The sequence below is a fragment of the Helianthus annuus genome, chromosome 3, assembly GCF_002127325.2.
Source record: "Helianthus annuus cultivar XRQ/B chromosome 3, HanXRQr2.0-SUNRISE, whole genome shotgun sequence".
NCBI lineage: Eukaryota > Viridiplantae > Streptophyta > Magnoliopsida > Asterales > Asteraceae > Helianthus > Helianthus annuus.
Genome location: NC_035435.2, coordinates 26,538,021 through 26,565,763, shown reverse-complemented (window position 1 = coordinate 26,565,763; position 27,743 = coordinate 26,538,021). Strand labels below are relative to the sequence as shown.

Sequence of the window (27,743 nt, the reverse complement as noted above, 5' to 3'; positions counted from 1 at the left end):
TGAAAACATTTATGAAAATTGGTTTAGGCGCACAAGACACAAAATCTTTTATAACTTGGGACAATTTTATTTAAAATCTTGTATACAGATTTACATGTTTATCATACATTTAGGGCCAGTTTGGAAGCCGGTCATGATTAACCGACTCACCACTTATAAAACCCACAAAGGAGTTATCCCCAACTTGTGGGTAATTTATTATTTAGCATTTGCATATGTTGGGTGTATGCCTACACCCCGTGCATAGGTCGTGGCCATTAATAACTTAAATGAGCCGAGGATATCCAGGACACGGTCGTTAACCCCCAAAGTTTATGTTATTAAACAAAACAGATTAAAACGGGTTATGCAGATTTATTAAATCACAATCTGATTAAATGATCTCATACCCGACCAAGCGGTAATAATTTACCGTATCCCAAGCCCGTATTAGAGAAAATAAGTTAAAAGTATTTACCTGAGTTAATTATGCAAGGGATGCTACTCAGCCGTATATTTCTAAGACTTTATGCAAATATCTTCTACTGAAGCTACTTAATCTGTACGGAAGGTTTTATTAACCTATTAGGATACTAACGGGTTAAATTAAAGTCAAAGACTTAGACCGGTTAGTTTTAAGGATATATTATGGTTCGAAACGCTAGATTAAGCGGAGACCAGAATGGAATGTGATTTAGACCCAATAAGTATGAATACTTGTATAATATGGGTAAACTAAACACATTCTGGATTTTGAAGTTTAAATGACAGGGTTAAACCCGTTTCGGCTAATTTATGTAAACCAGCTACATAAACTGAACCGAACGCGTATAAGCATAACGGGTAACCGAATGAGTCATATACAAGTCCCATATGTTATTATGCTTAAAATATGTTGAGATATCAGTAGGATATCAACATGTATGCCCAAAAAGATTATAAAACCGAGTTAGGCCCCGTAAGGGCATTTTGGTCATTTTAAGATTTATAAAAGAGGTTTATAGGTAAACTGAAGTTCTGATCAAAAACATTTTGTAAAAATATTTATTTTATGATGTTATAATAGTAGGATATCACACATATGTGTGGTTTACCATTTATGGCCAAACTATGCCCCAAAAGGGTATTTTGGTCATTTCACATATGCTTTTAAGGACATAATTGGAATTCTGAGTTCATGACTTATACTTACTACAAAAATATTAAAAATAATCTATAAAATCAGTAGGTAATAAGTCTTGGGTGCAAAATATGATTTTAAACCATACTATGCACCTAATTAGCGTAAAACCGATATTTGACGATAATTGCAAGGTTTAAGTGATTCTGAGATTTTGACCATCCTTGAATGGTCAAAGTATTTTATTTTTCATATTAGATCAGTAGCAAAAAGTTTTGCATGTTAATTATTTGTTAAACTCATTTTATTCGCAAAAAGGGTATTATCGTCAATTATAGGCTTTATACAAGAACTCAATGTTAAGGTCAGTGTATAATCTGACCCGACATTCCAAAAATTCCTAAAAATGATATCACAACAGTAGGTAAAGAGTTTTGAGTTAAATTTATGTTTTAAGCATGATTTATACACCAAAGGGTAATTTAGTGTTTATAAAAGCTTAATTTACGATCTTTTGCATAACATCAGTTTATGATAAGAATGTAAATGTCAAAATACTTTAATTATATTTACTAATCAATACCTAATCCATTTGCATGTTCATTTATTTAAAAATCTCATTTCTAGACCATAAGGGCATATTAGTCAACAATAAGCATAATAACGGAAACATGCATATAATTCAGATTACTAAGTGACCATGTGATATAACCTCAGAGGGTTATACTAAAACATTATATGGTCACAATGGAAGCTTAATACATAAAGGAATTAAGCTAATTCGGGTCAGAACTGAAAGTCAAAGCAAAAGTCAAGCTTTTGCGACTTTCGGTTGCGAACCGAGCTTAAACTTAGAATTGTCGGGTTGAACATGTTTAGACATGTTCTAATAATGTTTACCAAGTTATTAAAGTGATAAAACATGTTTTATATCTTCTACATTATCAGTTTTGATTTTTATTTAAAAATCTGACTAGTTTGACTTTTTGTTTAATTACTTTGACCCGACAACTAACTAAGTAAACGTGATAATTAGGAGGTGCCCTTTTGAGGGATTAACACCTACCTAATTACGATCACGTAGCCATATTCACCTCGAACAATGGCTGGACCGTTTAGGTCTAAACCGAAAGTCAAAGCCGTTTTGCGGCAACTTTGACTTTCGGTCTTTAAACGCATAAAAACCAAACTAGAGTGGCTAAGGACACTTACAAAGGGTCCTAGCTCGAACTTTAAACTCAGGGGAGCTTCCATTTTGATCAGGAACCTCAAGAAATGCTCAAGAAAGCTTAAGCAAGTGAGAAGGGAGATGAGAATGAAAGGTGTAAGGAATGAAGGCTGCTCAAAGCCTCTATTTACAGTTGAAGAGGGTAATCTTGGATCATGCCAGGTGTTAGGGAGGTCCAGAGATGATCACAGGTGTCCACTGTGGTTTTAAAAACCATCAAAAGTCCCTAGTTTTCGAGTTTTAAGTGTTAGTGGTTTGTTTGGAGGCCAAGGAAGGAGATTACCTGCAACTGGCATAAGAGTTCTGTCGAAACCATAGCGTCGCGTCGCGCGACGGCAGAGGGAAAGGGGTGTCGCGCAGCGCGACCACCCAATGTACCAGCAAAACAAGTTTCTAACTTGTCATTCTCAATCCTTGAACCTTTTAATGCAATTTATCTTTCATTTTCGGCACTTTTAACCCTCCTAGTTAGATTGTAAGTGATCTTGGAAGTATAACCAAACACCGTTAGGCTCCGGTTCCGTTAAAGGTCACCCAAAAACACTGGTTTCTCTCGTTGATGTTACACCCAAAATTTTCTTTTAAATTATGACGTACTTTATCTAACGAAATTTGGGCATGACCAATTCGTAAAACGATTGATCCCCTGTTTTTCACATTCAAAATATATGTTTAACACGACACTTTTTAAAAGACATAATATATACCATCAAACAACCTTGACACACATACGAAAATCATTAAATTCAAAATACATAACAAGAACTAAGTTTTAACTACTAGATATAGACAAAGCGACCAAAGTATTAAACATTGTCTTCTTTACAAAAGTAGCGGAACATGAGACGGGCCTTGAAGTGTGTTCGAACCGGGCAAAGCTTGAAAGCTAAACTTGAGATTTACCTACATTGCCATAACAAAGTAAACTTATTAGCACTAAAATTCTTTCTTTTAACTCAAGAATCCATCTTACCGCCTTGTAACCATTATGACATCCGCAAACTTGTAAATTACTACATCCTTTCATTCTTGCACATAAGTATGTTCCAAATGGAACTTCATACCATTCCTTCTAATCTTACATTCTCATCCTTCGTCCCGTTCATAAAAGGGTCCACACATATACTATTTTCATACATGATTCAATTCGACACATCTAATGTTAAACACAACAATATAATAAAATCATGAATTGTACAAGTAGCGTACCTCGATCTTGATTCCCTTTTTACTTTGCTTGACTTGAACTTTCTTCCTTTATACCTAAACAATACCATTCATACTTAGAATTTATATCTCATACTCGTCTATATACCCTACTTGGCAAGACATCATGAAATCTACATCTACATCATAAACACATTCAAAAAACATAGCGTTTATGACTAACATGGCTGAAATCTTTATTAAGGCATTTCATCATACACTTGGTGTGCACAACATCAACAAAGCACAAGGTACAAGTATTCATAGCATAATTCTACTTGTTCACCTTCTAACCTAACAAGAATCAATCAAGTTCATAGCTTTCTTTCATCCTACATCATCTTAACTAATTTCTCTATCTCAATTCAAGATTATGTAACAATTTTCACCTACTAGCTTTTATTTAAATCATCATGTTCATCATACTTTCCTAACAATTGGGTATAAAGCTTAAATCATTCAAACAATCAGAAATAAAGCAACATTTTCAAACCATTATGAAACCTTAACTCTCAATTACATAAGATTTCCACATAATTTCATGATTGGGTTAAAACCCACTTTCTACAATTAATCCAAAATAGAAAATTCGACTTACCATTCGATGTACAAGCTTAGATGATTAAAGTTTTGAGTTCATGCATTAGTTTGGGCTCCTAATCTCTTTTAATTCTTGAGAATTTATGGAACTAGGGGTTCTCCTTGGTTCCCCTTGCTTCTGATCGATCCAAAGAGAACACACAAAGTGTGTTTTGTGTTTTTAATTTGTTATTTAATAATTTTCTTTCATTATTTACAATTTCAGCCCCTCTAATTCCAGTTGCTTTATATTAACATACTAAAGTTCCATTCTTTCTAAACTAACATCACATTCTTTAACTTAGTTGATTTTACATTTTTAAACATTTAAAGTAAAACATATAAATTGCATATTTTGGGGTGTTACAAGTCTACCCCCTTAAAGGAGGTTTCGTCCCCGAAACCTTAATACGTACCAAATAATGTCGGGTAGTGTTTCCGCATATCATCTTCCAATTCCCAAGTTAGCTCCGAACCCTTCCTATGTTGCCATTGGACTAAAACTTGTCTAATGGCCTTGTTTCGAAGATGTGTTGTCTTGGAATCTCTAATGGGTATGGGTTTTTCAACATAATTCATTCGTTCATCCAACTCAATATCATTCAATATCATCGTGGGACACGTAAGTCGTTTCATTCGCTAGGCACTTCCTTAGTTGAGACACATCAAAAACGTGTTAACCAACTGGGGTAGCCCAGTTGGCCACCGACACCCACCTCTTCCCAGAGGTCCCGAGTTCGAGTCTTGGGAGTGGCATATGTCGCCTAGGATAAGAACTCGGTAAGGGGAATCCACCGCGGATTGGTCGGGTAGCGGCTCCCGAAGTGGGATCACTCCGGCGGTTGGGAGGACGTGCTCTATCCCCCCACATGAAACGTGTTATGAATCCCTTCCAAAGTTGGCGGTAATTCCAATTGATACGCTACCCTTCCAATTCGGGCTAAAACCTTGAAAGGTCTTATGTACCGCGGACCCAATTTCCCTCGCTTTCGAAAACGTATTATGCCCTTCCATGGGGATACTTTCAAATACACGTAATCCCCAACTTGGAATTCAAGAGGACGTCTTCTTCGATTTGCATACATTGCCTGTCGATCCTGTGCCGCCTTTAATCTAGCACGTATAAGATCAATCTTCTCGTTAGTTATGGCTACTACGTCACTGGGTGCAATTTCTCTTTGTCCCACGTCTTCCCAACATATGGGAGTTCGACATTTCCTTCCGTATAGCATTTCATAAGGGACCATTTGTATGCCACTATGATAGCTATTATTATAAGAGAATTATACCAAGGGTAGATGATCATCCCAGCTTCCCCCAAAATCCATCACGCATGCTTTTAACATATCAACAAGCGTTTGAATGGTCCGTTCGGATTTACCATCCGTTTGTGGGTGGTAGGAGGTACTGAAATGTAATTTTGTACCATCTCATCATGAAACTTTTGCCAAAATCGTGATGTGAATCGGATATCTCGATCCGAAATAATAGATACGGGTACTCCGTGACGAGATATAATCTCGTTCACATAAATTTCCACCAATTTTTCTGAGGTAGCGGTTTCCCGGATGGGTAAGAAGTGAGCGCTTTTGTTGAGTCGATCTACGACCACCCATATGGCATCATGCCCTTTCTTTGTCTTTGGGAGTTTTGTTACAAGATCCATAGTCACATTTTCCCATTTCCAGACCGGAATTTCCACTGGTTGAATCATGCTACAAGGTTTTTGGTGTTCCGCCTTAACTTAGGAACAAGTTCGACACTTTGCAACATATTTAACAATATCCCGTTTCATCCCAGGCCACCAATAGTTTTTATTCAAATCTAGATACATTTTTGTAGCTCCTGGATGAACCGAAAATCGGGATTTGTGAGCTTCTTCGAGTATCACTTCTTTTGCTTCTCTAAACCGAGGTATCCATATCCGGCCATACATTGGTTTAATTCCACTGGGTCTTTCTTCTGATTTATCAACAAACCCCTTTGTTCTTTCCTTTATTGAATCCATTTCGCTCAACGACTTGATTTGGGCTTCCTTAATCATTTCGAGAAATCGAGGTGTAACTACCATTTTCATGGATTTCACTTGAATTGGAGGCGGATAATCCTATCGGCTCAGGGCATCGGCCACTACATTTGCCTTGCCCGGATGATAAAGGATTTCACAATCATAATCTTTAAGAAGTTCTAACCACCTTCGTTGCCTCATATTTAAATCTTTTTGCTCGAAAAAGTATTTAAGACTTTTGTGGTCATAATAAATTGTGTTTTTCGTACCGTATAGATAATGCCTCCATATCTTCAAAGCGAACACTACTGCTGCTAACTCCAAGTCATGGGTTGGGTAATTACTTTCGTGTGATTTCAATTGCCTTGAAGAATAGGCAATGACTCTACCCTTTTGCATCAAAACACATCCCAACCCTTGGTGTGATGCATCAGTAAACACCACCAAGTCTTCCGTTCCATTAGGTAGGGTTAGTACCGAAACCTTGTGAATTTATTATCACGTATTCTCGAGAGTATAATCGAACATGAAGAAGCCCTGGGTTCGTTAAAAGGTCACTCAGAGGTAAGAATTATCATGTTGACACGTTTAACCCCTTCGTCTTGTAAACTTTTGATTTCTTTCACAAACGGCTTCTTACGTCCGAATATTTGCTCGCTTAAGAATACGTTCATCGTGTGTGGTCCATCAGAGGCATGAGTTTAGCATGTTGACACTTTTAGTCCCTCCGCATACGTATTTTCATTGTTTGTCAACTTTAGTCCCTGTAATTTAATCTTTTACATGTTTAGGGTTTAGGACACGTGTCTTCACATAATTGAAAACGATTTTACGAGGTGTTACAATTATACTAAACACAAAAACACTCATATTACACAAACGAGACGACTTCACCAAAATAGGCGTGAAACCCACAATTGGTGGACGGCTCTCAATCCACTTATCCGTTTTACACAAAATTCGACATCAAGTTAGGAGTGAAATCCTCACTTTGATAGAGAATTTCCCTTTCAATTCTAGTGGACCCTCGTCAAACGTGTCGGAATTAATTTTCTTGACCCGACGAGTACCAACCATACTTAAGGTACGATATTGTCAAGTTAGGGGTGAAACGCGCATCTTGTCACTTAGTCCTATTCCTTGATTTTTAAAATCCCGCCAAGTCTCGAATTTTTGATTGATTTGGAATATGTAGTAACCGGAAGGGTGAATACCGTTAACCGACATGTCGGCGAGAGTATTCCACTTATTAGGCCAAAGCATGCTTCCCAAATTCAAAAGAATTTTCGACCACTTTGGTTTAGTTAAAATTCCGATTTGGAACAATCCAAGTTTTAATCAATCCTTCGTTCTACTATTGTTAATCTTATGCTTAACATGATACAACCCCTTCTTTTCAAAATGCGAATTATATTCAAATTTTCGTTCCTACACACACTTCATACTAAATCTTTTCATACCTCTATACTTCATTCACATGCATAATTTCAAAAAACGTCACCAACTAGAATTACATTTCTTGTAACCCCAAAATGGAGACCTATCATCAAGATATGAGTGATTTCCTTACCTTGACGATTAACTCCACTCCTTCTTTTTCTTAAAACGACCTCACCAACGGGTTAGGGGTGATTCGCTTACTTAGGTGATCGTTACCAAAATTTTACTTCAAGAGACTTTATAATGCAAACATGAACAAGTTTTATACCTAAATCGTTTATCATTTGTCAAAATCCCTACTTATGCGAATTTCAAAATTTATTGTTTTATCAAACACATTTCTTATCCCATGATATATTTCACATAAATCACATACACAAAATACTTAGTCATACCATAAACGTTTTGTTTCCCGATTTTCAAAATTTGACGAAATGCTACCCATTAAGTTAATCGGTCTAATGAATATCTTGCCCACAAATTTCATGTTTAACGTAATCACTAAAACACGCTCACGTTATATCGTTATACTAAAGACATTTGTTCGCAATCGAAAACCAAACTAACTTTTCTTACATGCTTATAAAACCTTGTAGACGTTATAAGATCATTTTGCTAAAACCCTTTTTTTAAAGTCAATATGATCATCTCGCTAAAACTCTTTTCGAAATCACTAAGTCATTTTGCTAAAATTCTTTTCAAAGACCAAAGTCTTCACGAGAACTTTCAAATTATAAGTTTTCTCATTTCAATACAAGATCCTTTAAATGATGCGAACTTACTGTTTTCAACATCCCTTTTCATACACCGCTCAATACATCGTTTCAATTCCAAAACACGTTGGCAAGGAGACTTCATAGGAACCGACAATCATCAATATACATATTTTTCTTTTTTAAAACAAGAGTAGCATTTTCCTTTTCAAAACACATCTCACATAACAATCAAATACCTTATATTCTATTGACTTTGACAAACTTGATTCTACAATCCAAGTTGAACTCAATCTATTTTTTTCCGATTCAATAAACTCAACATTTTGCTCAAACAACTATACATGCATATCGGCGTACATGTTTTAGTCAATATCACACGACAATTTCACTCATATCATTCATTTTTACATACTCACTTCTTGATCGTTTTATATGCTTAAATTCATTATGTTTTTAATTAATACTATATACGAAATCTTTATTATTCATACTAATACTTATATTTATGCTCACGCTCATACATCTTATATACATACTTATACCTATACTTATACTTATACTTATACTTACACTCATACTTGTATGCATACTCATACTTATACTTATACTTATACTTATACTCATACGCATACGCATACTTAAATTCATTCTCATATTCATAGATTCGTACCTATACGTGAGCATAACCCGATGGGTTCACTCACGTTGGTCTCATACATACTTTAGCATAAACATGCTTATATACTACATTCTTATACGTACATGATGTGCACAAAATGCAACATATAAATTACATCAATTGTGGCATAAAACTAACCCTTTTTTAGTACTAATGTTGGAAAAAGTGTGTTTTTGTCTTCCTTTTGTATTTTCAGGATTAAATGAGCTCAAATGAACAAAAGGAGCAAAAAGGCAGCTAAATCTAACATAAATACAAGAAAATGACCAAACGTGGCATGCCCGACCCCCCGACAGCATCTTCCCAAGCAAAACAAGAGAACAGAAGGCTGAACACGCCCCGTGCTCAGTGAGCACGGGGGCGTGCCCAAGTGTCAGCAGAAAAGACAAAGTTGTAGAAGCTTCTATCACCCACCACGGGGGCGTGCCCACTGGACACGGGGCCGTGGTCAACTCTAAGATTCGCAGAATCTGAGGAAATCTTGATAGTACAGATATGCTTCTGCACACGGGGTCGTGCTCAGCGGACACGGGGGCATGGTCAACTAATGCAGACAAACTGCATTTAATGAAGAAATAGAAGGAGGATGGACACGGGGCCGTGCCCGAGCTGCTGTTCAGGCTATAAATAGGGGTACTTGGCTCATTTGCAAACCATCCCTTGGCACACCACCTCTTTCACACTTCTCCCACCCACCACCACCATCACAACACCATCATCTACCACCATCATCCATCGTCCATCATAGAGTGTGTGAGTCGTCACAGGATCCAAGATTGATTGTAAGAGTTCTTGACAATCAAAGGCCATGTTTGCCTAAGTCTCTTACATCACTTGGTGAAGACAAGTGTTTAGTGTAATACTTTTTATTTTTAATCTTTTCGCACTTTTTATTTGGTTATGTATTAATGACTTTAATAACTAGTTTCTTATGTTGAAGGTGATTCTTCCTTATCGTTTGTCCGTGGTGTCTTGGCATTATTTTACTGTCTATATAAAATAAAAGATTTTCACCATTCATATCTCCACGGTCTATATGGAGATATGTTGGATACCTGGTCGGGGGTTAAGGGAACGGTTTGGTAAGAGTCTTGCCTTGTTCAGTGTATAGATCCTGCAAGGACCTGGGTCAAATTTAGTAGGACCTCCTTCAATACCCACCGGTATTGGATGGCGGGGGTCCAAACTCTTTGATCCCCTCATATGTAAGCTACTATTAAAACTTTAACTCGACTACTTAGTACTGTATCCCTGCTGACTCAGACTACTTAGCCGAGGGTAACGTCACCTTCAAATGAGGGGCCTACCACATTATGCATTAATAACTTAATTAACTATCTTTCAATAATCCGACCCTTTAGGATTGTATCCTTGCTGACTCAAACTACTGGGTTGAGGGTAACGACACCTTCAAAAGAGGGGCCTGCTACAATAACTAAGATGATCTCTTAAAAAGTGCAAAAGTGCGGAAATAATCAAAGGTTACACTACACACGAGTCGGATCCAAGTGATTCATCTTGTCTATCAGTTTTTACTTTTATTTTATTTTTCAGCATTTTAGTTAGTTTTATTTTTCTAGTTTAAAAACCTTTTTCTAACTTTTGATTTGATTAGACGTTGAGGATAAACCGGTACTAAAAGCTCTTGTGTCCTTGGACGACCTCGGTATCTTACCAAAACTATACTACGCTCACGATGGGTGCACTTGCCCATATGTGTATTTAGTGTTAGTAAATATCGTGTTTTATAAATTTAAAACTTGGCTAAAAAGTGTAAAAGGGCTTAAAATATACATAAAAAATATAGCACTCTTCACGCACATCAAGTTTTTGGCGCCGCTGCCGGGGACACAAGGATTTTAAGAAAGTTAGGAATCAACGTCCTAATCGTTTTTTCTAATTTTTCTGTTTTTTTTAGGATTTTCTTAATTTTTCAGTTCTGCAGAGCTCAGCACGGGCCGTGCCTGGTCGGACACGTGCCGTGCCCAGCATTGTCACTGGCAGTTTTTATTTTCCGAGTTACAGAGAGTTGAGCACGGGGCCGTGTCGGTGCAACACGGGGCCATGCCGAACTCCCCAGTAACAGGGATCCGGGAAACAATCACTGTATCTCCGACCACGGGCCGTGTTCATCTGAGCACGGGGCCATGGTGAAGCTTCTGACCAACGTTCTTTTTTGTTTTTATTGCTGGACTTGGAACTCAGGCGCCACATTTGCATTTTCCTCGTAGTGTATGAGCTCCAGTTCTAGTAGAGACATAAAAGAACCCCTCGACGAACCCGAACGCTTTCTGCGAAAGAGACTTAAAGCTAAAAATCTAGAGAAAGTTTCGGGGGACCCACTTCCGATGGCGGACCAACGTACCCTCATGGATTACCTACGACCCACCGTAGGTAATCTCGGCGCCGCTATCAATGCACCGAATGTCGAAGCCAACAACTTCGAACTTCGGCCACATTCTATACAAATGCTTCAAAACTCCGCAACCTTCTATGGGCTTGCGGACGAGGATCCTCATCTACATATTACTAATTTCTTAGAAATATGTGATACCTTTCGGATCAATGGAGCATCAAACGACGCCATCCGCCTTCGAATGTTTCCATTTTCACTAAAAGACCGAGCTAAGGCTTGGCTTAATGCCCTCCCAGTTGGCTCGGTAAACACCTGGGATGAACTAGCCCAAAAGTTTCTATATAAGTATTTCCCTCCTGCTAAAATGGCTAAATTAATGACTGAAATTAATACATATTCACAAGAGGATGGGGAATCCTTATATGAAACTTGGGAAAGGTTCAATGAGCTACTAATAAAGTGTCCTCATCATGGTCTTGCGATGTGGCAACAAGTATCCACTTTCTATAATGGGTTGTTGCCACACACAAGACAAAAACTTGACTCTAGCTCCGGGGGACTTTTAGGTAATCATCGCCCAAATGAAATATATAATCAAATTGAGGAAATTGCTCAAACCAATTTTCAGTGGCACACTCCCCGAGGCAATAAATCTATTGCCCCGGGCGCCCATAAGGTTGAGAAAGCACTTCTTTACAAGCCCAAATCGAGGCCCTTTCTTCAAAAATCAAAAGGTTAGAAATGACAAAAACAGTCTCGGTTATGGCTTGTGAGGGGTGTGGTGGACCACATGAAAATTGGAGTTGTATGAAAGAAGTAGATGATCAAACAGAGTCGGTAAACTACATTGATAATAGACCTAGGCCGTCGGGTCCTCCAACGGAAACCTACAACCAAGGATGGCGTAACCACCCTAAACTTGGTTGGAGAGAACCCGGCAATGGTAGTAACCAATAAAATCTAAACCAATGAACAAACTTTCAACAACCAAGAATCGAGTCACAAAATTTCTCTCAACAACAAGGTGGACGAGAAAGGCTTGAAGATACTGTATCTCGCCTCATCTCCGACACTTAAAAGAAAAACTCGAATCGATTTCAACAGTTGGAATCGAATTTTAGAAATCAGCAAGCTAGTATACAAAACATTGAAAAGCAACTAAATCAAATAGCTCAGAATTTCTCCGAGAGACCATAAGGCGTGTTACCTAGTAATACCAAAACCAACCTAAAGGCACAAGTACATCTCATAACATTGAGAAACCGTACCGTGGGTTCCGAAGAGGCTCCATTACCGCCAACTGAAAGAAGCCAATCCACAACTCCGACCCAACAAGAGAAGGCTTCTCCACCAATTCAAGAGCCTACTAAGACTCCTCCGGTTCCATACTCCGGTAGGTTAATTCGTCAAAAGACCGATGAGCAATTCGCAAAGTTTGAAAATTTACTAAAACAATTGCATGTTAATATTCCATTTGTCGAAGTCCTAACTCAAATGCCTAAATATTCAAAATTCATGAGAGACTTCCTCACTCATAAAAGGAAAATTGAATAATTGCAATTAGTTAATTTAGGTGAAGAATGCTCCGCCTTACTACTCAACAAACTCCCGCAAAAGAAGCTTGACCCCGGAAGCTTCACAATTCCTTGTTCGATTGGGGAATCCCCCGTTCGTAATGCACTAGCTGATCTCGGGGCAAGCATCAACCTCATGCCCTCATCAATGTTCAACTGACTCGGCTTAGGGAAAACAAGCCCTACAAAAATAAGCATACAACTCGCCGATAGATCCGTGAAATATCCACAAGGTGTCGCTGAAAATCTACTAGTCAAAGTCGGCGAATTTGTCTTTCCGGCCAACTTTGTCATACTAGATATGGAGGAAGATGCAGAAGTACCACTCATCCTAGGGAGGCCATTCCTAGCTACGGCCCAAGCAGTGGTAGATATGAATGATGGAACACTAACATTGAGGATTGGGGACGAGGAAATGAAGTTTAGAGTTGGAAAAAGAGTAGAAGACGACGACCCGATCAACTACATGAAGGTCATCGACTCGAGTTTGGATGATGCTCTCCGACGGTGTAGCATGGGATGCAAAACCTCCCACTTGGGTAACATATGACCAGGTTTTGGGTCTAGCCAAGGACCCTTATAAACGTGGGGCACCACGGAGGCATTCCGCGAAACTATCCTTAGTCTAGCTTAGATTAATTTTTATGATTTCTAGTTTAGTTTTAATTTTCAGGAATAAAACACACTCGGGATGGTGAAGGATAACAAGGGAAACTTAAACCAGCACCCCATGCACGAGAATAGGGCCACCCGACAAGTTTTTCTTCATTACAGCAAGTTCAGCATGGGCCGTGCCCGCCCAACACGGCCCCGTGCTGCACAATCTGCAGAAGATGCCCAGTTCAGGTAACTGGACATGGGGCGTGCTCACTGAACACGTCCCCGTGCCCAGGCTTCTGTCTCTTTTTTCTAATTTCTGTTACTGGCGATCCGAACACGGGGCCGTGCCCGGACACCACGGGGTCGTGTCCAGACGCCCAGTAACATAAATTTTGCTTTTTCACACCTTTTTACACATTCAATCAACCTAAAAACTTATTTTTGGGACACATTGAGGACAATGTGTAATTTAAGTGTGCGGGGGATGCTAAAACCTTGAATCTTGCAAAACTCTATTGGAACCGCTTATCACCACAAATTTTGTCAAAAAAATTTTCATTTTTTTACTTGTCTAGGTTTAATTTGGGAATTTCAAGTTCTAAAATGGTTATATTTTTATAAATTTACAACCGATAGCGTCGTGATAAAAAGAACCAACATAAGAAAATTATGAAACGGCATGACAAGTTTAGTTAAAATTCGATTATATATACTTGATCATATAAAAACCCATTTCCACAAAAAGTGAGTTTTGAGCCTTTATTGAGCATACAAATACATATCTTTAAAGTAAATGCTCATTTTTCGTTTCTTGTGTGAATAGCCGCTTGGTTCTTAGACTCTAGAACTTGCCACGACGATACATTCCCGGTCCTTACCAACTTAAACCCGAGTAAGTAAATGATGGAGGCATTAGGACTAACCCTTTTTATTTCTACACCATTATTTTTCCTTTTTTTTACCACCTACCCAAAATCCTCTTAGTTAACCCGTTGAGCCTAAACCTTTTCATTTCTTAACCCAAAACAAACACCCTTTTACCCACCTAAACCCTTTTTCATTTTAAACCCTTTATTTTAGTAACAAAGCTCGGTTTTTCTTATGACTTGCTTATGTTGAAAATATATAAATATTTGATGATGAAGCCAAAAGAAATAAACAAACAAGTCTATCAAAAAGAACTTTGTATGAAAGAAATGCTTCATCAAAATAAAAAGTTACAAAATAATAACAAGTCCTATGAAAACCGACGCTTTTTACGCCTTTCGCCCTTTTACTAACCACTAATCCAACCACCTACCTTGAACCCAAGCCTAACCCTTCGCCCAAAAAGTCCTCTTGATATTTACAAAGGTGTATAGTTAAAAAGGAGGAGGATTGATTGCTTGGCAAGCTTATGGTAGGAGTAAGTTCCATGCCGCTCTCGAGTGATTCACTAAAATACATCTTCGGCCGAGTGTTGAGTGATCCCTCGTGAGGTATGTGAACTTGTATATAAATGGAATTTTAAAAAGGCATGTTATGCCCTAATAAGTAATTTATCTTATGAAATAGATCATGACGAATAGGATTGTAAATAAATAAAAATAAAACTTAATAAAGAATCTTGGACATCCCGACACTCTATGACAAGCCCAAAAACCTTCTCTTCTACCCATTCCATTTGGGAGTGTAAAGCCACATTATAAAGAGTTTTGCTTGAGGACAAGCAAAGATTCAAGTGTGGGGGTATTTGATGTGCACAAAATGCAACATATAAATTACATCAATTGTGGCATAAAACTAACCCTTTTTTAGTACTAATGTTGGAAAAAGTGTGTTTTTGTCTTCCTTTTGTATTTTCAGGATTAAATGAGCTCAAATGAACAAAAGAAGCAAAAACGCAGCTAAATCTAACATAAATACAAGAAAAGGAACAAACGTGGCATGCCCGACCCCCCGACAGCATCTTCCCAAGCAAAACAAGAGAACAGAAGGCTGAACACGCCCCGTGCTCAGTGAGCACGGGGGCGTGCCCAAGTGTCAGCAGAAAAGACAAAGTTGTAGAAGCTTCTATCACCCAACACGGGGGCTTGCCCACTGGACACGGGGCCGTGGTTAACTCTAAGATTCGCAGAATCTGAGGAAATCCTGATAGTACAGATACGCTTCTGCACACGGGGTCGTGCTCAGCGGACACGGGGGTGTGGTCAACTAATACAGACAAATTGCATTTAATGAAGAAAGAGAAGGAAGATGGACACGGGGCCGTGCCCGAGCTGCTGTTCAGGCTATAAATAGGGGTGCTTGGCTCATTTGCAAACCATCCCTTGGCACACCACCTCTCTCACACTTCACCCACCCACCACCACCATCACAACACCATCATCCACCACCATCATCCATCGTCCATCATAGAGTGTGTGAGTCGTCACGGGATCCAAGATTTATCGTAAGAGTTCTTGACAATCAAAGGCCATGTTTGCCTAAGTTTCTTACATCACTTGGTGAAGACAAGTGTTTAGTGTAATACTTTTTATTTTTAATCTTTTCGCACTTTTTATTTGGCTATGTATTAATGACTTTAATAACTAGTTTCTTATGTTGAAGGTGATTCTTCCTTATCGTTTGTCCGTGGTGTCTTGGCATTATTTTACTATCTATATAAAATAAAAGATTTTCACCATTCATATCTCCACGGTCTATATGGAGATATGTTGGCTACCTGGTCGGGGGTTAAGGGAACGGTTTGGTAAGAGTCTTGCCTTGTTCAGTGTATAGATCCTGCAAGGACCTGGGTCAAATTTAGTAGGACCTCCTTCAATACCCACTGGTATTGGATGGCGGGGGTCCAAACTCTTTGATCCCCTCATATGTAAGCTACTATTAAAACTTTAACCCGACTACTTAGTACTGTATCCCTGCTGGCTCAGACTACTTAGCCGAGGGTAACGTCACCTTCAAATGAGGGGCCTACCACATTATGCATTAATAACTTAATTAACTATCTTTCAATAATCCGACCCTTTAGGATTGTATCCTTGCTGACTCAAACTACTGGGTTAAGGGTAACGTCACCTTCAAAAGAGGGGCCTGCTACAATAACTAAGATAATCTCTTAAAAAGTGCAAAAGTGCGGAAATAATCAAAGGTTACACTACACACGAGTCGGATCCAAGTGATTCATCTTGCCTATCAGTTTTTACTTTTATTTTATTTTTCAGCATTTTAGTTGGTTTTATTTTTCTAGTTTAAAAACCTTTTTCTAACTTTTGATTTGATTAGACGTTGAGGATAAACCGGTACTAAAAGCTCTTGTGTCCTTGGACGACCTCGGTATCTTACCAACACTATACTACGCTCACGATGGGTGCACTTGCCCATATGTGTGTTTAGTGTAAGTAAATATCGTGTTTTATAAATTTAAAACTTGGCTAAAAAGTGTAAAAGGGCTTAAAATATACATAAAAAATATAGCACACTTCACGCACATCAGTACACATTCTTATTTTCAAAATTTATGTATACTCTGATTCATACACAACTAGTACAAGCTATACGGATCATGCAACAATCAATATAATCACGAGTACACACGGGATTATAGTGATAGGCGCATGAGAATCATAGAGTGTACTACCGTGTATGGTAAGACACGGAACGTAACATGACACCGAATACGAAACAGACGTAGCATGGTTAAAACATGGTGGATACGCCGTTGGTACTTCCTATATATAAGTGTTTTCACCATGTTACCAAACTTTCGTAAAACGTGCCATGAGAAATTCGGTGTTTTGCAGACCCTGTCTAGACCCAATACACAAACTTTAACAACTCACAAACACATTGTTAGCGCACAATATCCGGTTATCCATAACGAGACCTCATTCTTAACGTATCGCTTTCGTTATCAAACACATATGACATCCCTATCCTTGCATTCCTCTACTGGATCATTCATTCACTCTCATACCTCCGTTTTCCCCGTTATTCTTTGTCTTTTATGCACACCCCATTTACAATTAATCGGTTTAAACGTTCGAACCCTAAAATACTTTCTTTCTTTTATTAATATAATTGTTTAGAGATGGGAAAGAGAAATTACCAAGAAAAAGGAGATGAGAAAGGATCAATGAGATTTAACAACATGTCTACCTCATGATGATGTGGCACCCATTATGTGGTCCTGGAATCTCTTGGGCTGCATTTTAGTTCGATCACTCTTCCTTTGCTGAACTGGGCCTATCTTTGTTGTTGGATTATTAATTGGCTGACCCAGTGGACTTGTGACAATACCACCCCCATTCGGACTCACCTTGTCCTCATGGTGGAAATGAGGAAACAATTGTTTCACGTGTACATTATCCTCCCAGGTGGCCTCAGCTTCAGTAAGACTTTCCCATTAGATTAAGCTCTGAGACACAAGTTGAGTACCCTTGTAAATAGTTCTGGACCGTAGGACCTTTGGGGTTGAAGATTGATAGTAGAAGTCGAATCCACGAGGTGCAAAGGAGTGATTTGATGAACCGGATTGCCAATACACTTTCGAAGGAGAGAAATGTGAAAAACGGGATGAATCTTTGCCGTATCCGGTAAATCTAATTTATACGCCACAACACCAATTTTAGCAATGACCCAGTACGGTCCGAAATACCGATTGCCCAATTTGTGGTGGCGTTGCAAACGGAGGGAACCTTGTTGGTACGAGTGTAGGTTCACAAAAACCCAATCATCAATTTCAAAGTGTACATCCTGCCGATGTTTATCAGCTGCAAGTTTCATGCGAGATTGTGCTTTCAAGAGATTACTCTTTAACAAAGTTAGAACGTTATCCCTTTCCAGAAACAGTTCTTACATGGTAGGGTTGGCTGTAGAGTCTCGAAGGTAACGGGTGAGAGTTGGCGGTTTGCGACCATACAAAATTTCGAAAGGAGTCATGTGGGACGAAGTTTGGTAAGAAGTGTTATACCAATATTCGGCCCATGGTAGAAATTGTAGCCACTTTTGCGGGTAGTCCGCCACAAAACACCGAGGTACATTTCGACACATCGGTTGAGCGCCTCGGATTGGCCATTCTTTTGTGGATGGTACGCGGTACTAAATTTGAGCGTAGTATCATTGAGCCGATGCAAATCTTTCCAGAATGTCATCATAAAACGAGCGTCTCTATCGGTGACAATAGTTAACCGTACCCCATGTAACCGGACAATTTCATTAATAATGGTTGTTGCCACGGTGAAGCTATTGAAAGAAGAGGATAAAGCGATAAAGTGGCCATATTTTGACAGCCGATCGACCACAACCATAATAACTGATTTACCTTGCGAAACTGGTAAGCATGTGATAAAATCCAAGTCAATATCTTTAAATACCGATTGAGGAATCAGAAGTGGTTGAAGCAATCCACCCGGTGATAGAAATGAAGGTTTTGTTTGTTGACTATTTGACATTGAGCAACAAATTGTTTGACAGCCAAACGCATTTGCTTCCAATAAAAAATCGAAGACAGCCGCTGAAAAGTCCGAGTCACCCCGGAGTGCCCCCCAAACCCAGAAGAGTGAAACTCGGTAAGGATCTGCTGACGTATATCGGGATTGTTAGGAACTGTGATTCGACCTTTGAATAATAAAACCCATCTTTAACAGTATAATCAGGAAAAAGAGATGGATCAGCCTTGTAGTTGTTAAGTAAGATGGACAACTCAGTGTTAGATTGAACAACAGCGGATAAGTCATGCAAGAAAGTTGAAACAGGGGTCGAAATAGCCATAAGATGACCAACAGGAACCCGGGAAAGCGCGTCAGTGGCACTGTTTTGGGAACCCAACCGATAGACAATATCGAAGTCATACCCAAGAAGTTTACCCAACCATTTTTGCTGTTCCGGCGCTTGAATTACCTGATCTTGAAGCCGCTTCAATGATTGGATAATAGTAAATTTATGGCCCAACAAGTATTGTCGCCACTTTGCTATAGCTTGCGTTATTGCGTACATTTCCCGATGATAAGTAGAGGCTTGCTGCATACAAGGGCATAACTTTTTACTGAAATAAGCGAACGGGTGATTTTCTTGTGACAAGACGACTCCAATTCCTGTACCGGATGTGTCCGTTTCAACAGTAAATGGTTTGGAAAAATCAAGCAGGCGTAAGATAGGTATGGAACTAAGGAGGGATTTAGGCTGAGTAAAGGCTTGAAGAATGAGATTCCAACAGAAAACATCCTTGCGTAAGAGATCGGTGAGTGGTCTGGCAATGGAAGCATATTTTTTATGAAGCGCCGGTAATACCCGGCAAGCCCCAAGAAACTCTGAACATCCTTGACATTTTTGGGAGTTGGCCATTTTTGTATAGCGAGAATTTTATCCGGATCCACCATGACCCCGAGAGAAGAAATGACATGTCCCAAGTAAGCCACCTGAGACTGACCGAAAGTGCGCTTAGACAATTTGGCTACCAACTAGTTATCCAATAATAATTGCAAGGTAAGAGTAAGATGATGCAAATGATCCTCCCAAGTCTTACTATAAATCAATATATCGTCGAAGAAAACCAAGATACAACGACGAAGAAACAGATGGAACACATCATTCATGAGCCGTTGGAAAGTAGATGGGGCATTGGTAAGCCCGAAGGGCATAACTAAAAACTCATAGTGACCGTCATGAGTGCGAAAGGCTGTTTATAATGCATCCCCACTTGCAATTCGAATTTGGTGATAACCGGCTAAGAGATCGAGTTTAGAAAAATAATGAGCACCATGCAATTCGTCAAATAATTCATCAATGGATGGAATAGGAAAACGATCACGGATTGTAATGGCGTTCAAGGCCCGGTAATCCACATAAAATCGCCACGTTCCATCCTTTTTGCAGACCAAAAGAACCGGTGAAGAAAACACACTTGTACTCGGCCGAATGAGACCTTGTTGAAGCATGTCGTTTACCAAATGCTCGATTTCGTGTTTATGAAAATGGGGATATCAATAAGGTCGTACCGATACCGGTTTACTAGCCAGAAGTAATTCAATATGATGATCTTATGAACGTATAGGAGGTAACCCTTGTGGAGCTCTGAACACAGCAGCAAAGTGATCCAAAATGGACTGTAAGTCGGAAAGGTAAGTCGGGGTTGGGGAATCAGGTGGTAAAAGGGTTAAGTGGAAAAGTTGGCCGATCCCTTTAGAGTTCAACAAGTGTCTAAGGCCATTGAATTGGATTGCCTGAGAAATAGTAACATCACCCTGCCATTTTACCCGTTTTCCTTGTAACGAAAACTCAAACATAAATGTTGAATAATTAGTTACAACCGGCCCTAGTGTATCTAGCCACGAGACCCTGAGAACCATATCCCATCCTTGTAACGGTAACACATAAAAATCAGCGACAATAGGCTGACCTTGAATCACTAATTCCACATTTCTAGCCAAGCCGGAGCACGGAAGTCGTTCCCCACTACCAACTAAAACCGAAAATGGTGCAATAGATTCAACAGCAAAATTAAGGAACTGAGCAATACGTGGTTGCACAAAGCAGTGAGTGCTACCTCTATCAAATAACACCTGGACCTCTTTCCCTTGCACAGACCCAATGAATCGTAAAGTGGTGGATGAACATCCACCCGATAATGAATCAGTACCATCGAGTTGAAGCTTTTCGGCTAATAATGAATCAGTACCATCGGACGAAGGAGAATCCGGAGAGCCGCCCGGTTCTGGTAAATCGTCGTCGAAATAGAGCAATTGAGGGGTCGCTTTACACTTGTGGTCCCACGTATATTTTTCGTCACAATGATAACATACCCCCTGTGCACGTTTCTGGGAAATATCTGTTGGAGTCATCCGTCGGAATCCAACTTTGGGAATTGTGAGAGGAGAAGGGAAGGGTTTGGTGGAAGGAGAAGCAGTAGTCGGAGTTGCAGTCGGAGGGAATTTTGGTGTAGGTAATAAAGGTTTAGACGAGCCCAGATACGTACGGCCCAACACTTTTTCAAATTGGATCCGTTGCTCATGCAACTGGGCCTTATCCATGGCATCTTCCAGTGTAGTGGGTTGGTGACAAATCACCGACTGTTTAATATCCGGGCGAAGACCCGAGATCTAGCAACTAATGAGAAAACCGATTGGTAACGACATGATTCTGTTGGAAATTGCCTCAAATCTGGAGCGGTAATCAGCCACAGGCGACGTTTGGTGAAGTTTCGCAAGCAACCCTTCTGGTTCTTCGAGATCGGAGGAACGGAAACGTTTAGCCAATGCGGTAGTGAACGCCGCCCACGTAGCGACCTGTTGATGGCGTTTAAGCCAATCGTACCAGTTGGCGGCGACGACATCTAGATAGAATGAAACGATGGTTAACCGGTCGTCGTCCGGAATCGCATAAAAATCAAAATAACGTGTCGCCTGAGCGAGCCACCGTTCAAAGTGCTCGCCATTGAAGCGAGCTAAATACACCGGCGCCGGTTTATGGCGGCCAAGGAGACTGGAACCAGGCCCGTCAGAAAGTTGGAATTCTTTGAATGGAGCAATTTCTTCAAATCACTGGTACTTCCATCAGAGCGTTTAATCAGCTCATTGATTGATTGCTGGAGTGAACCAATCGCAGTAACTACAACATCTAGTTCAAAACACCTTTTTTTATCTTCCAAAACACCTTTCAACGTATCGTCTCAAACTCGAGATCGGGTACCGTCTGCCATCGATGCAAATGGACAATGAAAACATCAATTTGTAATGAATCAACTCAGATAATAGGGATAAAGTGGTATTTTATTGCTGATTGTGGGAGAATTAGAGATGGGAAACAAAAATTACCAAGAAGAAGGAGATGAGAAAGGATCAATGAGATTTAACAACATGCCTACCTCATGATCGATTCATAATTACATTAAATAAAATGAGTAACCATATTCTGTTAGGGTAATGCTGATGTGGCACCCGTTATGTGGTCCTGGAATCTCTTGGGCTTAGTTCGATCACTCTTCCTTTGCTGAACTGGGCCTATCTTTGTTGTTGGATTATTGATCAGCTGACCCAATGGACTTGTGACAGATTCCTTCTTCATTGTTACAAGAAAAAAGTTGTTACGAATTCTACCATCTTAGAGAGAAGCTTGTAAAAATGACTATTGTCTTGATTAGCTAGATGTTATTGATGAAGATCACCTCTTTGTTAATACCAAGGGGTAAATGTAAGACCAAATTTTTTTATGTGTTGATTTTTCTTTCATCTTAAACGTTTTTAAATAGTTTCTTGACAAGTTCTTCATCACATGAGATACAAAAATATATATATATATATATATATAATGGTTAGGGTGGGCGTAGGTGTTAACGAACCTCGTTAAGAAATAAAAGTGTTACAAGTGAATAAACAATTGAGACCAGGGGTGAGCAAAGAAAACCAAATAACTGAACAATAACTGGTTTTACTGACAAATTGAAAGCAAGGGTGAGCAAAGAAAACTTGAATCGAGATGAGCTTAAGCGAGTCCGAGCTCAAAATAAGCTCAGTTGATGAATGAGCATGGTCTTGAGCTTCATTTATCGAGCTCAAAAGCCTAAATGAGTGTAATATTTATATAACTTTTTAACCAATTATAAATATATATAAATATTATTATATAAGTTATAATAAAAATAACTAAACAATCGATATAATGTTATTACAGTTTATAAATATGCATAAAATAACTATATATACATATACACATACATAGCATCAGAAGTATCACAAGAGTTGAATAAAACAAATATTAAATAGTTAGTAATGAAAATGTAGGAAATTGTAAAACAATTTTTTTAGCTAAGATATATCTGGAAAAAATAAGAGACATGATACAAAAGGGTGAAATATGAGAATCGAGAAAAAAAATATTGAACTCATAAAATTATACATGTGGTATTACTTATTAATTAGGTTTGTGTATAACATGATAAATTAACAAATGAATGAATAAGATGAACCATATTTGACTTAAAAAAACTAAGGCGGGAGAGGGCTCAATGAGAGCCCCCTGAATTCCACCAATCTTACATTATCACGTCATTTTTACGCTCAACTACTCTAAAATACATATTAAGTGGCAACACTCCGGAAATCATGGGGTCCGCTCCTTTTACTCTACTCCCCATCTCTACTCTCTATGTCTCTCCTATCTCTCTCTATCCATATTCGGTAAGTATTTAAGGATTTAGGGTACCCGCAATAGTTGACAGCGGTGTTCCCAAAACGGTAAGCATGCCTGATTTGGAGTACCCGACAACGCCCCTACCATCTTTGCTCAATTGTCAAGTTCGAATTCTAGAATTCAAATTCAAAATGAGTTGAACTCGAGCTCTTATAAATTAAACGATCCAAACTCGACTTAATTTGTTTACACTCATGGTGGAGTTTTTTTTTATGAAAATGTTATAAATTTATGTCAGTGAATGGCGAGGATAAGAAATTTCTTTTACATGAGAATTAAGATGATACATTAGGGGGAAGATGCACTCCACTGGTAGGGGATTAAGGGTTCGAACTAGTGGTATTACACCGCAGCCACCCCTTAGGGTAAGCAAGATGGGTTGGTTAAGCCACTAGTTGTGCAAGGGTTGAGTTTGTTTGAGGAGGTTGTTAACCCTGAGATTGGTGGGTGAGTTTTGATTGGTTCGAACATTAATTTTTTTTAAATTAAAAAGAATAATACTGTTTATGACATGGGTATGTGCCACCGGTGTTACTAGTTAACGAGTAATTTGAGCCAAATTTAACATGAAAAATATTGATTGGTCAGATCTACGCTGTGTTCCCGAGTTAAGTTAAGGGGAGAAAAGAAATGATTCTCTCATTTTCTTTTCTCTTCTCTCCGTTTCTTTTCAAATTGGAAAGATTAAATTTAGGCAAAAAAAAAAAAAAAAACCTCTCATTTTCTCTTGTCTTCTCTCTTTTAATGAAACTTTAGAACACAACTAAAAATTATTTCCTTCCAAATCTTTTTTTCTTTTTCTCTTGTTTAATGAAACTCACAACACAGTGCTAGGGTTGATACGAGTGTGAGTGTCCTTCCTCCCTTACCCTTTTCGGCTAACTCAAAGTGGTGCAGTCGTACAATTACCACCCACCCCTTACCACGTGGGTCATCACTGACCCCATATTGTCTCTTGACTTTAGACTTGAGAGCTAATTTTACTAATTAGTTATCAATAACAATATCAAGGGGGGTTTAACTTTAAATTGTGGTGCAGAGCAGTCGCACCGACGGAAAGCTCCGGCGGTTTGTGGCGTACCTATTCATCATTGACCTAAATTCCGGCAGACAATCGGATGCATCAACCGTTGCTTTCACTAGGTCTGTCAATTTCACCTCTTAATTACATCTGTTTTATAAATTTGAAAATATTATTAATCAGTGTTTGTAATTTACTCTGATGTATCTGTTCCTTTTATGTGTGTTTGAGATTGAAGAAATTGGACGACGTCGTTTTATAAGTCGGTTAGGATTGGTAGGTTTAAGTTTTTGAGAACAAATTTGTTAGGTTTTGTGAAGTTGAGGAGAATGTTTGCAGTATTATCACGTGAATTTGAGTATGATGACTGACGACGTTGACTTTTTATACTTGTATTGGTTTGTTTGACAATTAGTTATTAAGTCAGAAACAAGTACATAAGGATTTGGACAGAAAAACACAAGTTGTAGAATTGTAGAGATTTTCAAGGTGAAAAACTTTTAGCTTTTTCAAAGTTTTTGGTAGGTGGATTTGCTAGAGTTGCACCCCTTTTAGGACAGTACAGGAGTTTGTGGAGACGTATGAGGCCTGAGTGTCCGTGTTTACAGTCGTATAAAAGGTTTGACCCGTGGTTACTTTATTTGGTTCCTGCTAATAGAGACATGTTAAGTGACTACTTTCTCTTTAAAACTTGCATACTTGACTTAAACAAGAGTCTGTTTTCTTTATAGGAGATCAGCAACATCATACTATCATATATAGCATAGTTGACTGAAACTAAATATGAACAGATTGACTTTTTTTTTCAAACATGTTGTTGATTATTTACTTATAGAGTAAAGTTCCCGTACAAATAACTTTAAGGTACTAAACGTACGAATAGCATGAAAAAGGCAAAAAAACGCGGTGGCATTTTCGTAATTATTTGCTCGTAGGATACTAGAATAATTATCAAAATTACTCTACAAATGATCCTGAAGAGTAATTTTGTAAAATGTTCTTGTAGAGTAAATTTGATCTTATAGAGTAATTTTGTAAAATGTTCTTGTGGAGTAAATTTGATCTTATAGAGTAATTTTGTAAAATGTTCTTGTAGAGTAATTTTGATAAAACAAAACTATACCTCACCAAAAACCCCCCCCTAAAAACCTACCCCCCCCCCCCCCCAATAACTAAATGCTAAAAAAAATTTACAAAATTACTCTACAGGATCATTTGTTGAGTAATTTTGAATTGTATGTTGTTTGATAAACTTGCAGAGTAATTTTGATACACTTGTAAAGTAATTTTGATAATTACCCTACAAGATCAAAATTACTCTACAGGAACATTTTACAAAATTACTCTACAGGATCATTTGTAGAGTAATTTTGATAATTACTAATAATTACGAAAATGCCACCGCGTTTTTTCAGCAAAACCTTCAGTTCGTACGTTTTGTACATTAAATTTTTTTGTATTTGATCTTTTGTCTTTACTTATAAACTTATTTATGTTATAACTATCCATGTACTCCTCTAGGCGAAACAATGGAAGAAGTGGAGGCGCCACCAAAATCCGTTCACGACAAAATAACCGATTACAAGAACATGGTTGTCGACGCATATAAGAACAAACCCGTCTCATATTGGATACTCTTACTCTTAAGTAGCGCGGGAATGCTTATAGCTTTCCCCGCTTCTAGTCTTCTTTCACGACTATACTTTTCAAACGGTGGCAAAAGCAAATGGATCATTTCATGGGTATCGGTTGCAGGGTGGCCCATCCCGCTTTTCATCTTACTCCCTATGTACTTCTTCACCAAAGCGTCCCCAACTCCGTTAACGTTAAAACTCGCTTTATCCTACATCGGTTTGGGTTTCTTAAGCGCTGCTGATAATCTCATGTACGCATACGCGTACGCGTATCTCCCTGCGTCAACGGCCTCCCTTTTAGCGTCAACAGTCCTAATATTCTCCGCAATATTCGGGTATTTTATCGTCAACAACAAGATTAATCTCTCTACTATAAACTCCATCGTGGTAATCACAGCCGCCATGATTATAATCGCCTTGGATTCGGATTCCGATCGGTTTTCGTATATTACCGACACCCAGTACGCGCTCGGTTTTATGTGGGATATTCTCGGATCCGCGCTTCACGGCCTGATCTTCGCTCTTTCTGAACTCGTGTTCATAAAACTACTAGAAGGAAGATCGTTTCACGTAGTGTTAGAGCAACAAGTAGCGGTGTCCTTCTTTGCGTTCGTTTTTACAACAATCGGGGTCATCGTAAACAATGATTTTCACGGGATGAGCGCTGAAGCGAAAAGTTTTATAGGCGGGGAAAGTACATACTATATGGTTATTATTTGGGGCGTTATTACGTTCCAATTGGGAGTTTTGGGTTCAACCGCAGTGTTATATTTATCGTCCACTGTGTTAGCCGGTGTACTTAACTCGATAAGGGTACCACTCACAAGCATTGCAGCTGTTATACTTATGAATGATCCTATGAGCGGTTTCAAGATTTTATCGCTTGTTGTTACTTTCTGGGGATTCGCGTGCTATATATACGCAAGTTACCCTCTAAGTCATGTTTCTTCTTCATCTTCTAGTTGCTAGTTTTTTCGTATTTGCCTTTTAATCGAAAGGCTTATGCATACGTCTGTTTAAACATCAGTCTTTGCCGTCTAACAAAAGGTTATAGATGGCCTGTGTGTTATATATGTTATATGTTGTCAGCTTTTTTAGTTTGTTTGCAGCATGTAAACATACTACTTATCATTTATGCTTGTTTATATACGTATTTCGTATACATTGTATGTTGTAAAAGTAAAACACAGTTTGTTCTAGAGATGGGAACAGATTTTTAACAGGTAGTTTTTCAGTATCGGTTGGAACGGGTTGGGTCGGGTTGATCCATTGAAACTTTTTATATGGTGAACATTGTATGCTGTAAAACATAGTTTGTTAGTTTTTTTTTTCAGTACTGGTTAAAACGGATTGGTAGGGTTGACCCATTGAATTTTTTTTTTTTTTTTTCGCAAATATGATTTGAAAAATAAATTAGTTGGAATTGGACTGTTATG

The 27,743-nt window shown here is 38.7% G+C and overlaps 1 protein-coding gene, 1 long non-coding RNA gene and 1 other non-coding gene across 4 annotated transcripts; 1 reads left to right on the top strand and 2 right to left on the bottom strand.

The window, feature by feature from the left end:
• Positions 1-3,011: 3,011 nt before the first annotated feature.
• LOC110927614 lies at positions 3,012-4,259 on the bottom strand. Its single transcript, XR_002585767.2, has 3 exons — positions 4,132-4,259; positions 3,537-3,590; positions 3,012-3,230 (listed from the first exon to the last, which is right to left on the bottom strand). It is a non-coding gene; the product is annotated as an uncharacterized LOC110927614 (long non-coding RNA).
• Positions 4,260-11,681: 7,422 nt separating this feature from the next.
• LOC118490820 lies at positions 11,682-11,788 on the bottom strand. Its single transcript, XR_004890045.1, has one exon. It is a non-coding gene; the product is annotated as a small nucleolar RNA R71 (small nucleolar RNA).
• Positions 11,789-24,485: 12,697 nt separating this feature from the next.
• LOC110928823 (probable purine permease 5) lies at positions 24,486-27,533 on the top strand. 2 transcript variants are annotated; one of them, XM_022171867.2, is made up of 2 exons: positions 24,486-24,795; positions 26,195-27,533. In XM_022171867.2, exons 1-2 carry the CDS (start codon positions 24,771-24,773, stop codon positions 27,274-27,276), a joined length of 1,107 nt encoding a protein of 368 aa, XP_022027559.1. In that variant the 5' UTR covers positions 24,486-24,770; the 3' UTR covers positions 27,277-27,533. The 2 variants fall into 2 exon arrangements, with proteins under 2 accessions (XP_022027559.1, XP_035843795.1); XM_035987902.1 differs by lacking the exon at positions 24,486-24,795 and adding an exon at positions 24,852-25,292.
• Positions 27,534-27,743: the final 210 nt, after the last annotated feature.